This window comes from Toxotes jaculatrix, chromosome 19, assembly GCF_017976425.1.
Source record: "Toxotes jaculatrix isolate fToxJac2 chromosome 19, fToxJac2.pri, whole genome shotgun sequence".
NCBI classification, from domain to species: Eukaryota; Metazoa; Chordata; class Actinopteri; family Toxotidae; genus Toxotes; species Toxotes jaculatrix.
In genome coordinates, this window is record NC_054412.1 from 9,023,308 (window position 1) to 9,038,101 (window position 14,794).

A 14,794-nucleotide genomic window follows, 5' to 3' on the forward strand; every position below is an offset into this window, starting at 1 on the left:
AGGTTTAAAGTCACTTTCACATATTGGATTCTTGTTTCTTTATAGAAAAACATCCTAACTGAGGTAAATAAATCTCGGTCTCCTTGTTTGATCAGCTGATGGCCATGACTCTTCAAATGCATTAGTTTGGGAGTTTGAATGGGAAACAATGAATCGCCATGTAAACATGAAAAGCTCACTGTAAACGCAGCAGGAGGAGGAGGAGGAGGATCGGGCATATATCAAGCTTCCCTGACATTTCCGGGTCCTATGACTTATCAGGTGGTTGCTGAGCGGCGTCAGGAGGAGGAGGAGGAGGAGGAGAATTACAGAGGCGGGGGGGGGGGGGGGGGGGGGCAAATGTAATTTCTGTTTCATCTGGCCTTCAGCTCCCTGGCCAGCCCACTCAACAGCGGCTCCTCACAGGAAGCCTATATGAGCGAGAAAGCAGAAGTTGTCTGAGTTTTGAGAAAAGTTGTCAGTTGTCAGTCTCAGCATGGCCGGGGGCTCGGTGTCCGAGTGTAAGGAGTACTTGTTCAAAGTGCTGGTGATCGGGGAACTGGGCGTCGGGAAAACCAGCATCATCAAGCGCTACGTGCACCAGCTTTTCTCGCAGCACTACAGGGCGACGATCGGGGTCGACTTTGCACTTAAAGTGATCAACTGGGACAGCAAAACGCTGGTCAGGTTACAGCTGTGGGACATCGCAGGTAAGGAGACGCTCGCTGGCGAGATTCCGTGTTACAAAACGGGACCAGATGGTTTTGGAGCCAATTGGGGAGTCGAGCTCAAGTTTTGTTGGGTGACAGTGGGGAGGGGAGGGGAGGGGGGGTGAGTTTCACTTTGACTCATGGTCTGCTCAAGAGATACTTCAGAGCACGCAGTTATTTCATGATGAAAGTGTGCGCTTTTGTCATGGCCACAGTTTTAATACTGAACCAGAGGAGCTGGCAAGTCTGCAGGAACGTGATGTGAAAGTTTAAATTCCCAGGAGGCCATGAACTCAAAAGAAGCAGGAGAGGAATTTCCATCAGAAAAGACCGGTTGATCGTGTCTGCTCGCTGTCTTTTCCACTTTATGATCAGGGCAGCTCATAATTGTCAGAGGAATGTAGGTCACGTTGCTATTACTCCACCCCCCACCCCCTTTCAATGAAGCTCGCCATAATTCTTGTAATATTTTCTCTGGGGATTAAACATGTGTTGATAGGCTTACTGAGTGTCTTTACTGGCCCTTATTTTTAATGCAGCCTCTTACCCATGTTGCAGTGTCACTGTAGTATTCATCAGACATCCCTGTCTGTGTGTCCTTGTATTTCTGCAAAGATTTCAGTAAACTTCAGTAACTTTTCCTCCGAGCTGCTGAACTTGGCACACACACCAGCCTGTGCATTCCAGCAGCTTTAGTAAGCAAGCCGAGAGAAATCAGAGCAGTGTAAATAAAAGTTTCCCACATGCAGGCAGCCTTGCTCAAACTCTCACTGTTTGTCATCTCCAGGCATGAAAATACCACACTGTAAACAGGGGGAGTCGGAGAATGACATGCTTGAAAGGACAGGTGAGAGAGGAAGTGAGCAAAGACGAGAAGCAGAAAAACCAAGAGGGAAAGATATCTTTAAAATCACGTGTCGACCCCACTGGCAGATGCAGGCTCATTATAGTTCAGTCAGCAGGAATGAGGGTGTAAAGTGGGGTGCTGGGTGGGTGAGGGGTGTGTGTGATGTCCCATTAGCCTCCATCTTTTCATGTTTTATCTGCAGTGTCTTCATAGGCAAAAATACATTTGACATTAGGGCTGGTGAAATTGGTTGGTCACATATACTGGAACTCAGAAGGTTAATTCACAGTGGATATTTTTATGTTAGGTGTAATGAGATCACATGGCTTAAGGGGCCTGAGTGTGTGAGTGTGTGTGTGTGTGTGTGGTTTTCTGTCATGCAAATACCAACAATTGTGCCTATGTGCTCTTTTTTTTCTTTTACTCTTGTTGGCAAATGTTCCAAGGATTGTGTCTGTCATTAGGTTAAAGCTTTGGGCCTTATTTAGAAATCTTTCTGTGGTGATAAAAGGCAAAGACATTATTTAAATTGCGGCACTTTACAAATGCAAATTGTATTGTTTGCTTTGTCTGTCATGGGTTAGACCGCACTTAACAGTCATGATCTCACATGTGCAGAGGGACAGTAGAGGTAGTTAATCATTCCCAGAGAAGGTGGCACTCGAAGAAAGGAGTGTGGCTTAAGGATTTTTTTCTGCCTGTGCCAAGAATATGTTTACACTGTTCTGGAAGTATAAAGAATGTAGTGGCTGCAACTTACAGTTATTTTCATTAATGAGAAATGTGATGAACATTTTCTTGTGGTGTTATTAATTGTTAGGTGTGTAAAGTCTTTACTTAAAAAAAAAACTTAAATGAGTGATCAGTTATCCAAGTTTGTTGTCTATAAACTAATTTACTGATCATTTCAGATCTAAGTGAATGCAACACTTGATCATCTTACTATAATGCAGTTAAGTTACAGGTATGTTAGAACTTAAGTTCTTAAGTAGAACTTAAGTATAAACAGGGGAACAGTTATAGCAACATGTTACTCTTTCAGTGTTCATGCGAGTATTGTTTTAAGACCAAGTTGAAAAATGTAAACTTGTCCTTTAATGATTTTTTTTTTATCCTGTTGAAAGAAGAAATGATTAGCCCTGCCTCTAGATATGTTCTGTTCTTACTTTGGAACATGACTGTGCAGGTCCATCCTCTCCCTCAATCAAACAAACCTCATATGCTGAGACAGATCAGGACAGATGGTTAGAAGACTGCTGTTTTTATATTTATTCCATCGCTTACAGCAGTGAAAGAAAGGGGGTGGACAGTTGGGTGTTGAGGGGGGAGCTCGCCACAACAACTTGCATGCCTGTCACAGACTGATTGGCAGTGAGGGCTACATTCCCCCGCCGTCACTGGGGCGTCGGGCAGCACTAGCTCAGCGAGCAGGGGCATCTGAGACTGAGTGCCAGCGAGGGCCGTCTGCCTGTCACAGCCAGACAGCACTCGATCAGAGGATCTGCGAGGGTAAATAAAACACACTGCCACACATACGCACCTTAGATAGACTGAGAGAGACGAGGGAACACACTTGCACATACTGGGCAAGCAAAGCGGTTGCGTGCACACACACTGACCAGAAAGAAAGTTTTAGGGTAGATGACACAGATACTAAACCTCATTATTCACACCTACACCAAGGCCTGGCCTGAGGACACTCCGGGGATAAAATAAGTAATGAAACGTGTGTGGGTGTGAAAGACTGAAAGCTGGAGGTATATTTGCCAAGTCATTAAGACCAGCCATTAAGCCATTTAATCGTGCAGGAAAGGAGGAGGAATTATCTTCTTGGCAACACTGAGAGCAACTTGAGAGTTGCGTTGTCTTTTACCAACCTTTAATAATGATTACAGTCTGGGAGGAATGATAGTAATCAGGGGCCTGTACAAGATGGGGGCACCATGGAAGTCAGTGTGAAGCTTGTGGCTTTCCCACCCCTTTTCACCCGGAATTGCTATTCTCTCCTGGATTTGTCTAAGCCAGTGGACAGGATGATTACCACCATGGCATAGAGTTAAGAAGCCAGCACCTTATAGGTCCAAACATTCCATCAGAAGCAGAAGGTTGCACTTTGTTGAGAAGGGCTGCTGTGGTTCCCATCAAAGTGGTATCCCTTCGGTCTTGGTTGAAACACTTAAGTTTTCCTTGAACTCTGACACTTACAGGATAAACTCCTCGCTTATTAATCCTTAGCCTTCTGATTATTTTTATCTGACTGGCAGCCCAAAACCCAAAGATATGAATTTTGCTATCACAAACTAAAATGAAATCCAACTTCAAGTCTCTTAGTAAGGTGTTGGACCACTATGAGCCACCAGAACTGCCCTGTTTAAAAGCATCTGGATTCGTTACGTCTTCGCTCATTCATTTATTCAGGTTTTCTACATAGAGATTAAGTCCAAGAGGCTTTTCCTCATCAAATAGGTCATGTGTAATAACTCTTCTTAATATTCTACAGCAAATATTATCATTCTGAACTAAATTCCTCCAACCTTGTGCCAAGGCTTTATGTTGATCAGCCCCCCGCCAACCCTCCCGTTGAAGGTGAGGGGAAACAAGCGTAATACCACTTAAAGAATGGGGATTTTCCCTCAATTCAGACTCTGTTCAGTGCTAAAGGCTGTAGTAAGCTGTAGTAAGTCACTCCTCACATGCTGCTCAGAGAACGTGCCTGTCATGTGTTGTTCAGTCTCTCTTTTGAAGCTCGTGCTGAAGACTACCTTAATGACTGGACCCTGTGTTGTGTTTGTTATTTTAGTGTTTGTAGGGAGGGCGAGCGGGGAAGTTTCACAGCCAGTTGCCTCCTGACAACAGACGGAGGCTGCTGCTGTTGCTACTGCCGTGTCTGGCTTGGACAGTTTCTATGGTAACCCACCCACAGGATAGCAATATGTACGACCGTAGAGGAAACCGGAGTTGCTAGGGCTATGGATAATGATGAGACTTTGCTTTCTTTCTGTTTTCTCCCACACAACAAACAGAGATGATACAGTGGCTGTAAACTAAACCATTTCTTTTTCATCTAGTGGCTCTTTAACTGCTAAGCTCTGAAGGTTTTCACATGTTCATAACCAGGGTGCCTAATTCATCAGTGTGGAAGACTGAACTGAAATGTCCTTGTTTGAAGCCTTCGGAATTCCACAATAGTTCTCTGTCTCCCTTTACGGACAGATCCTGATGTACTTTTCTTTAGTTTGTAGGCAGTTGAGCATTTGAGGCAGCAGCACACGTCTTTGTTCTCTCCTGCAGTCTCATGCTCCTCTGTGGCATTCACTGGGTAAATACTCCATTGTTCATACAGCTCATTCCATTCCTGTGTTTTACGCTGATTGGGTTAGCAGCATAGGACACTCATTAATGCTTTAGGTATCATTTTATTTGTCATATTGTTTAGAAAGAAATTATTATTTTTTTTAGCAAGATGATAGCGCCAGTGATTAAGAAGAATCAGAGATCAAAATACACCAGTTGAGTGTAAATACCCTTAAATTGATAGTTACTATTAACTTTATTTAGACTTCTGTTTATGAGCAGTAGGAATTACATTGTTGATAGAGCTGAACTTCCTGCACGAGTCCCTGACCTCTGACCTCTGTCCTCTGACCTCTCCTGTGTTCTTAAAGCCAAACCTTTGACTGACTGACCCACTGACTGATAGCTGGACTTACCGATGGAAAAGCATTTAATTTACACTCAGTTATTTTAAAAAAGTGTTCATCCAGTTTTAACAGCATGGATCAGAACAACGGTACAGATAAAGCATTTTACTTTATACACCAAACAAATCAATTTATCAAGAAAACAGATTAATCCATGATGAAAATAATTGCTAGTAGCTTTTTTTAAATTAATCATTAAGTCACAAGTAGTGCAGTCTGTGGCCTTTGTGTTGTTTTTCTGAAACAGGGCTGTGTGAATGATTTTCAGGACTTATGACACTTGAAAGGTCAGGCACCATTGGATTTGCTGTCATTTAATGTTAGTGACGTCTGTGTGGAACCTCAGCACCTTATCAATACCCCAAATAACTCATTACCCCCTACACCCGTCAGGTGTGTATGTGTATGTGTGAGCATGCGTGCGTGTGTGCCACTGCAATCACTTCAGTGGTATTGATTGCCATAATCACTCCATACAAGTCCTTTCCATCCAGCCAGCTCTCTCCCGGGAGGAGTGAGGTTAACACCCCCAGACTGGCTCTGCTTACATATCGACCCAGCAATAAGGACCGGACGTGTCAGAAAATCAAGTGAACTGTAGGAATGTATACAATGACACGCTGTCATGGCCTCTTCAGCACTTATGGAATTAAATTTCTAAGATGGAAAAGAAAAAAAAAATTAAATTTAAAAATTTAAAAATTGTGCTGTGTAAAGAACACAGTCATGGTTTATTGGGCAAGTCGGTGAGTCCAGGGCTACATTGCACTTCTGCAGAAATGTAATTTTCAGCCACTATTCCATCACTTGTCCATCTCTTCACCTTAGCATGTAAGTTATTTTTAGATGATGTTTCATTTAGCTGAATAAAATGGCTGGCTCTGTTCAGTTATATCTGAAAATATTCAAGACTGCCTCTGTGGTCAGTATTGTTCAGCCACGCCATTCTGGCTACACAGTTATGTTAGATGCAGTCAGAGCTTGCAATAGAATAAAAAAAAAAAAAAACATTTTTTTTTTTTTTTTTAGATTAGGCCAGTTATTTCTTTCTGTAATCTTCCTTTGCCTCCGCTCTACTGAATGTATGAGCTCTGGAAGGAGTAGATATAAAAGCCTTATTTCAGTCTATCGGCTCTTTATCCCACTGTGTCGTGTCTCTGGTGAATTCACCTGGGGTTATATCAGCTAAAATTAGACTCTCAATTATGAGCAATTACCGTCAGGCCTGTGGGCCCCACAGTGTATTCACTCTCTCGCTCACACCCGCACTGCGCCACGCCACTCCAGTTCCTTGCGTGGTTGGGTAAGTACCTCCAGTAAAGTGAAAGTATGCTGGGAGAAACTGTGCTCACAGTTCCTCAAACCTTTTCTTGGTTCATTTTGTATTGTGTAAGTCAGCTCTAGTGGAGGCTGTTAACTGTCTAATACACGGTACAATTACAACTTGCCCTGTAGACCTTCTTAAATTGGAGCAGTGTAGCATCAAATGTGTGCTACATCCCTCAAATCTACCTCAAGTCACTGAAAGCCTGATATACAACTGCAGAGACTGAAACTAAAGACAAATGAGCAGGTGCTGTGGAGGCAGAATCTGATATCCAGTGTAAATAAATGGTATCCTTGCTGGCAAGAATCATAACACAGGATTGTAATCTGCAGTTGCAAGTTCAGACTATTGTGAACCTAAGTCATAGATGTTTTTGGATGGTGTTAAATCAGAAAACTAAAAGAGTCCTATATATTTTAGTTTTACTTGAAAAATCAGCATTTTTTTAACAAAGTCACATGAACATGAACTCAGTAGTTTAATGGACCTTTAACCATATTAATCTCGTGTTTAGGATGGTGAGTGGTCATACAGTATGTTGACATGCAAACGCTCAAAAACAGGAACTATATTTGGAGGCTTGAGCAAGGCCATGTGTGTGAGTGTGAGAAACCTTTTTCTATGTGAAGAAAAAACACTACTGTCATCATAAATGACATAAAACTGTTATTTTCTTTTTTTGTGGTTCTCTGTCAGAACTGTCTGAAACATACAGTATATGTTATTGTAACTACTCTGTAGACTTCTGGCATGAAACAGACAAACTGTCTGTCTGAAAAAGGTTTTCACAGATTATCATCACACCTATGTCCTGTTCATGCTTGCTCTCAGTTCCTCTAGCTCCAGGCAGCATTAACACACCTAACTGTCTAGGCATCCAAAAGAGTGAGCATCAGAGCCCAGTCACACGCCCATTTTTTTTTTTTTTAAATTAACTTTTAATGTTTTTGGTTTCATTTTGAGGTAACCAACTAATCTGTGTACCTCGGTGGTTATTAAAGACTATGAAAAAAAAATCCCATGAAAAAGGAAATAAAACAAAACACAACAATGAACTGAGCCTACAACAGGTATTGTCTGTTCAGCCAAAGCTTGATATAGATTATTCATCTTTGCCAAAAAAAACTCCTTCTGTTGTCCCAAAACTATTAAAATCACATCAGTGTGACAGTTTTCTTCATTACATTGAACATGGACACTGTATATTTATCTTGAGTCGATCCCACAAACATTACCCTGCTGCTGTAAATGCTCACTAGCACAACAAATATGCGGCTAAAAATAGTCCCACACAGAAACAGCACTTCTTTTCCTCCTGTTTGAGTAGCGTTTGCCAAAATCTACAGTGCTCCGAGTCTCAAATTATTTAAAACTGAACGTATATATTCATGACCTGTCTTTAAAGATTCACACCAGCCAGCCAAGTGTTACCAGAGGTAACTCATGCCAGTTGAACTGCTGATCATAGATTCACTTCCCCCTGCTGTGGCACTGTTCTATACGCCTCAGTGCACGGGTAAGGTGAAGTGATGGGGCAGACTTAAAGGCTTGTTTGAGTTCTGTTCTTGGAATTATTCTCTCACCTCTATTTCCTCTTTGATTTTAAATGTATAAAAAGTATAAAAAGAAGTTTGAATTAGTTTTGACTATACTTATGAAACCATGGATCGACTTGGAGTCATTTTCCATGTGATGGTGGCATCTAAGCAACTCAAACGCACTTCAAATACAAAATGAAAAAGAAAAATACAAAAAAAATGTTTCAAAATAGTCAGTTGACTTTCAGCATCATGATGCATGTGAATGGAATTCTCCTCAGTGGCTGATTAACCTTTGAGGAGCTGATACGCTGTGATTATAATCAGTAGATTTGAGAAAAGTATAAAACAAAACCAAAAAGTGGTCCAGTTGAGTTGAAGAAGAGGCCTTCTCAGATCGATAGTGACACCCTATATCCTGCTGGTAATTCCCCTTGCTTTGCCTTTGTGAAATATCATCTCTGATTTTCTCAGAGAATGACTACAGAGAATGGGCTTATTATTATGGCAGATTACTTCTGCTATTCTCTGTGTGGATTAGGCCTGTGGCAAATGAGGGGAAAATAGGCCGAATAGGAACCATCTCTATCCTCATCATTTTTTGGCCACATATGGAGGAGGAAATGAGAGTGAAATATCGAATGTTTCACCATTTACTTCAACCAAGCTCAGGGCTAGGACATTTGGTTTTGGCTTTAAGAGGCTCTCTTTATGATGTGGTTCAGATGTTTAATCAAATCTGCTTTGATGGGTTCATCACATCACATCCACATTATTTCTTTTAATCATTCACAAACCCAAAACCCTGTTACTCATGTAGCTTTTAAGTGTTTTGCAAGATATTTGACTGAATTCTCTTCCTATCCCCCAGGGCAGGAACGATTCGGGAACATGACGCGGGTGTACTACAAAGAGGCCGTGGGGGCATTCGTGGTGTTCGATGTCACAAGGGGATCCACGTTTGAAGCTGTGTCTAAGTGGAAGCACGATCTGGACAGCAAGGTGAAGCTGGCTAATGGCAACCCCATCCCCTCAGTGCTGCTCGCCAATAAATGTGACCAGAAGAAAGAGAGCTCCAACAACACAGCCCTAATGGACAATTTCTGCAAAGAGACTGGCTTTCTGGGCTGGTTTGAAACCTCAGCTAAGGTGAGAGATCAATACATTAAACCAGGGGTGTCCAAACTGTTCCACAAAGGGCCGGTGTGGCTGCAGGTTTTTGTTCCAACCAATGAAGAGCACACAGTTTGACCAATCAATTGTCTGAAGACTGAGATCAGTTGACTAAATGAGTCAAGTCTGGTGCGCTGCTGCTTGGTTGGAACAAAAACCTGCAGCCACACCGGCCCTTTGTGGAACAGTTTGGACACCCCTGCATTAAACAGAGAAGCTATAAGTAGCACATATGCATGAAACAGACCCATGCGATTTTACACACATTCCTCTCAATATCTTTTTAACAGGCTTCTTTTTAAAATATTCTCCTTTCAGATGTATCTTTATGTTTTATTCATTGTACAGTTTAAACCAGGGTTCAGCAGCGTGAAATTACCAAAGTTAAGGCTCAAATTAGAGCTGGCTGAAATATTTTGCATCATGGGATATTGATATTTCTTTTCAAGCTTCTTGAGTCACGGTCCAAACATAACTAACAATGGGTTCAAATGCTATTTTCCCCTTGTACGTGACTTGTATTTGTGGTGAATCAGATGTGATAAGAGCTTTAAAGTGCACATAGCTGAGTCAAAATGAGAGGAGCCACTGGACTTTTACTGTGAAGGCATTTTGCCGTTTTACTGCAAGGCTTCTTTGTTTCTCGTGGCAGACAGGAAATCTTCAAAAGTTATCCTGTGGGGAAGCTAGGCCCTTTCTGAGTGGTGTAATCACTCTGTGGTGATTGTGAAATGGATACATGTAGTAATGGGTTTGTTAAACACACAGTCAGCAATTGCTCATATTAGCATTTTATATCCAAAATTCAGTGTTAAGTATGGCAGCTTGTAGATAATAGTATAAGAAGAAATGTGGCGTCTAGAATGAGAGCACCAGTATTTCCTAAATCTTTGTACCGTTACCAAATATCCGAAGCTGTTTTTAAATTGTGCAAATGATACAGCTGCGGTTTTGTGACAGGAAATTTATCCTTTGTTTTGTTTTTAAATCCTGCTGTCTTTACCGTTCATGCACAACATCTCTGGACATTTATCTTCCCAACCAGTGAAAAGATCTCTGTTCGACAGCTGGTGTGATATGGTATCGTTTGACGTTGATTGATGTCACTGCCCAGAGCTGTGAGGGTTAGAGGGGTGGGGCTCTGAAAGATAATGTTCCGTAGTGTTTCTCCTCAACTTTGGTAATAATGTCAGAAGTATGGTGTGACGGTGTATGTGTGTTTACACTGTGCTCTTGTACTTCTGCTTTTGTGATCAGAATTTGATGAAGTGAGATCATTTTGGCTACTTCTCACTTCTACAAAGGTTCAGTTTAGAGATACAGTGATGGAAGAAGCATTCACTAATCATTTGCTAAAGTAAAAACAGCAGTTAATGCAGTAAATGTACTTAAAGTATCAAAAGTACTCGTTATCCAGAATGGCCCCTGCCAATGTTATATTATTATAGGATGGGATCATTATCATTGATGCATTAACATGTAAACTGTGCTTTAACGCTGTTGTTGGTCATGGTGGTGCAGATTCTAACTGGTTAGGTAAAAATAAATCACATTTTATAAAATTGTCACATTTTCTATGTAAAATCTGTGTCTGAAAAGTAAGTGGTAACTGTAGGAGTAAAAAGTACAGCATTTCCCTCTGAAAGCTCATGGAGTGGTGGTAATTGTAGTTATTTTCAACAGTTGTTAGTCTGTGTTTTGAAGCTTATGTTGACTGGTGAAATACAAACTCTCTATTCTGTCATCATCCTGTCAGACTCATCAGCAGGTAACTGTGGGGAAGGCACAAGTTTGACACAAACAAAAGGCTGCATGTTCAGTAGTAATTTACTCTCCTTGAAAGTTGCACTTGTTCCTAATGAGCGTCTGAATCACAGCAAGTCAAATGTTCATCTTTCTGACTGTGAGTCTCCACAGGAGGGGATGAACATTTGACTTGCTGTGATTCAGACGCTGTTCAGACACAGTTGTGTCTTTTCCTAACTCAGCCTCTTTGTCCTTCTAGGAAACTTTTACAGATGCTTGCAAACACACACCTCCACATCTTAAAACACAACCTTCTTTTATACTTTCAAGATGAAAAATGCTTTGATGAGTTTTGGCAGCCAGAGTTAACTTTATTAACTCATTTCAGATAACCTTAGGTCCCGCAGCCGTGTCACGTGCTGTGTCACGTGAAGTGTGTGAGAGCGTGTGATGTGTGCAAAGCCTTTCTAGCCGTTTTCTTTCTGTGGGTGCAATGAAGTGTTGTTGTTGTTTTGTGCTCCCCGTCACACTAGTGTTAAATTCAACCCACAGCAACCTGTGATTGGAATTCTGTCAAGGAGTAGCACACTTGAAGTGACAAAACACAGTTTCCCTAAAGTCACACATATAAACACTACACAATTATGATGAGACTTGTTTTCAGCACAGTTTTGTAGAGTTTGTGGCTGATGCAGGTCACTCAGTCAGATATTTAGGGGCTGTTGTTTTATTCTGATCCTAATCAGCCTTTGTTATTATGTAGTCAACAACTTAGTCTCTCTAATTAAGAGGATAGTCTGGTTCTGATTGGTGCACACAATCTATGTTTTGAAAAATCACGGAGGTTGAAAAGTGACACAGCCAGGACTTATAATCATGGGGTTGTATTCCTCAGATTTTGGGCAGTGGTGGCCTAAAGATTAGAGAAGTGAGCTTGTGACTGGAAGGTCGACGGTTCAGTCCCCTGGCCCAGCAGGGTTAAATCCGGGTGGGAAAAGTGGAAAAAGTAGGGCTTGCACCTCCCTCATCAACACCACTGTGGTTCACTCAAGCAAGGTTCTTAACCTCTCAGTGCTCAGGGGCCATCAGGTCAGACTGTGGTTGTACTGGACAGCTTCCAAGTATGAATGTGTAACAGTGTGAATGTGATCAGGGTGTCCCTGAATAATTCCTGACTTTTACAGCTCAATGCTCTGTTTTCAATTTTTCTGTTTTACCTCCTCAGCTCACAGGATGACAGTTTTTGACCACAATGTGAAGGACAAAAGCAAATGCCTTTTTTTTGTTATAACCTCGTCTCCGTCGGCCTCATGTTGGCTCTCTAGAAAGCCTTTAAAACTGTTACTTTAACAGGCTGGTCCATATAAAGGGGTTTAGTGGACCTCTGATGCAATTCTGAAGGTAAGTAGAATCAAGGACAAGGACTAGTGTCTGCCCTGTCACTAAGGTGTAAATGTACTATATTTTGTGAAATAAGTATTTTATCACCTCTCTGACAGACTGTTTTGACCTTTTCATAGGACAACATCAACGTGGATGAGGCAGCACGTTTCCTGGTAGAGAATATTTTGGCTAATGACAAAGGTTTGCCGTACGAGGAGAGCAATGGAGACCGGATCAAACTGGACCAGGAGACTGTGGCGGCTGAGAGCAAGTCAGGCTGCTGCTAACACTCAATCCTTTCACATTAGCCATCCGCCTCCCTTTGGCAGGGTCCAGTGCTTGTGCCCAGCCTGTGGCTCTCAGCCCTGTACTGCAGCTTCGCAGAGGAATATGAATTTTAGTGTCTTTAAAGCTCCAGGAACTTCTCCTCCCTGCACTGCTGCCCATTTGAAATGCACATCCAAGTTTCTCACTGTAGCTTTCCCTAGGCGAGAACAGAAGCCCAATTTTATTTTAATGTTGTCGCAAATGTTGTCATTGCCTCTACCATACTGTTTTCTTCTCTGTCCTACTTCTCCAAACCATAGCATCTTTATAATTGTGTTTGTCTCACCACATATTCCCCTGACTCTGTATTCCATCACCAGCTATGAACTCCAGCCAGCCCTCCACACTTGAACCCTGCTTCTCCTCCAGTTGCCCTGACAGCCTCTGAAGCTCTGTACTGTACCATACCTGAGAAGGGGTGAAAACTAAGCGGAACACTGAGAAACACAAGCTAGAAAACAACCTGTAGCCTCCTAATTTCTATCACTTTGGTCTGTTTTCTCTCATTTTCCTTGTCATTCAACATTTGTTTGTGAAACAAGACACTTTATTATTGTTCACTCTATCTGAAGCTGTTCTTCAGTTGACATAGATGTTACTACCCCTTAAACATTCATCTTACACCACATTCATGTTTGTGTGTGTGTCCAGCCGTTTTCATATCAGTATCACTGTTAAGCTGTATCAAGGTGTAACCGTATCTCTTATTGCTGTCATGAATTGTCTTTATGCCATATTTTCTCTGAAATAATGTGCCATAATACATGGAGGGGGGTCAAACTTTTCATTGTTCACTGAGACCTTTACATGGACAAAGACAGACAATACAGTATTTCAGAAAAAAAAAACTCTAATAATGGTAACATATGAGATGCTGAGAAATCTTTGTTTGATTGTTTTTTCACCGGTATAAAAATGTAGATCTGATTTACCGTATGTGTTTTTAAAATGTGTTGGGTCATGCATTATGCAACTGGTGAGATAAAAACAGAATCATACAGAGGACTACACTCTCTTGTACATAGGGATGGTAATCTGTTAAAAATGTTCAGATTTTTTTTTAAACATGGAGATGAGATTAAGTTTACATGTGAAAATACTTTAAATCTACAAGACCAAAAGAGAATAAACATTTTAACAGATTTGTGTTGTGTATTAATAATTGTATGATCACGTTTTAGTCTAATCGTTTAAAAGTGTTCATCTAATGTATTTGCAAATGTACGAGCAAAACACTGGAACAATGTTGAGGCTGGCCAACATGCTCCAAATCATGCACACTTCACTCAGTCATATAACCTGCTCATGAACAAGCTGTATGTGAATGACTAAATGAGGCCTGCACCAAACAACATACTTAAAGCACAATATTTGACTCAAATGCAGTGAAAACATTTTGTTTCCCTGTTCGGATTTGGTTTGGCTCATTTTCCCAAGGAGATGTTTCAGACTATGAAATCCACTGGTTTTTACAGGTGTGGACGTCTTGGATGAAGCCGGTTTAGCTGGGATTATTCTCTTATTAAAACATTTCTTATTAACATAGTGCACAAGCACTAATTCCTGGCGCAGGTGATTGCAGGTTCTTTGGACTTTAAAAGGGCACAAGTTGATGTTGCTGTGCTATAGCAGAATTGCTGCAACAGCACTAACAGAAAACAGACATTACTTTGACTGCACTTGAGAAATGACTGAGTGGCAACATAAATTTACCAATTTTAAAACAGCCCTAAAGATTAGTTAACCTAATGGAAAGCATTAATGGACTAATGGCCATAATAAGGCTTACATAAAATTGTGAATTTCACTTCCCCAGCCTTAACAGTCTAGATTCTACATAATCAAGCACTGTATATGTGGGAGGACAAATAAGCTCACAGAATGTGTGTATTTGTACAAAATGTGTAAGAAAACCCATAGTGTACCTCGAAGAAACTCCCAGCACAAAGGGAGGATAGAGCTGTATGTGTGAAAAGTCAAACTCACACTGAGTGTGTGTGAGAGAGAGAGGATCATGTGACTCCACTCAAGAAACAGTGTGTGATAGTCATCAGATATTATGC

At 41.3% G+C, this 14,794-nt stretch overlaps 1 protein-coding gene across 2 annotated transcripts; it reads left to right on the plus strand.

The window, feature by feature from the left end:
* Positions 1-325: 325 nt before the first annotated feature.
* On the plus strand, positions 326-13,873 carry rab32a (RAB32a, member RAS oncogene family). 2 transcript variants are annotated; one of them, XM_041064408.1, is made up of 3 exons: positions 326-689; positions 8,974-9,265; positions 9,478-12,526. In XM_041064408.1, exons 1-3 carry the CDS (start codon positions 476-478, stop codon positions 9,500-9,502), a joined length of 531 nt encoding a protein of 176 aa, XP_040920342.1. In that variant the 5' UTR covers positions 326-475; the 3' UTR covers positions 9,503-12,526. The 2 variants fall into 2 exon arrangements, with proteins under 2 accessions (XP_040920342.1, XP_040920341.1); XM_041064407.1 differs by lacking the exon at positions 9,478-12,526 and adding an exon at positions 12,542-13,873 and having other exon boundaries at positions 333-689; positions 8,974-9,251.
* The last annotated feature ends 921 nt before the right edge of the window (positions 13,874-14,794 follow it).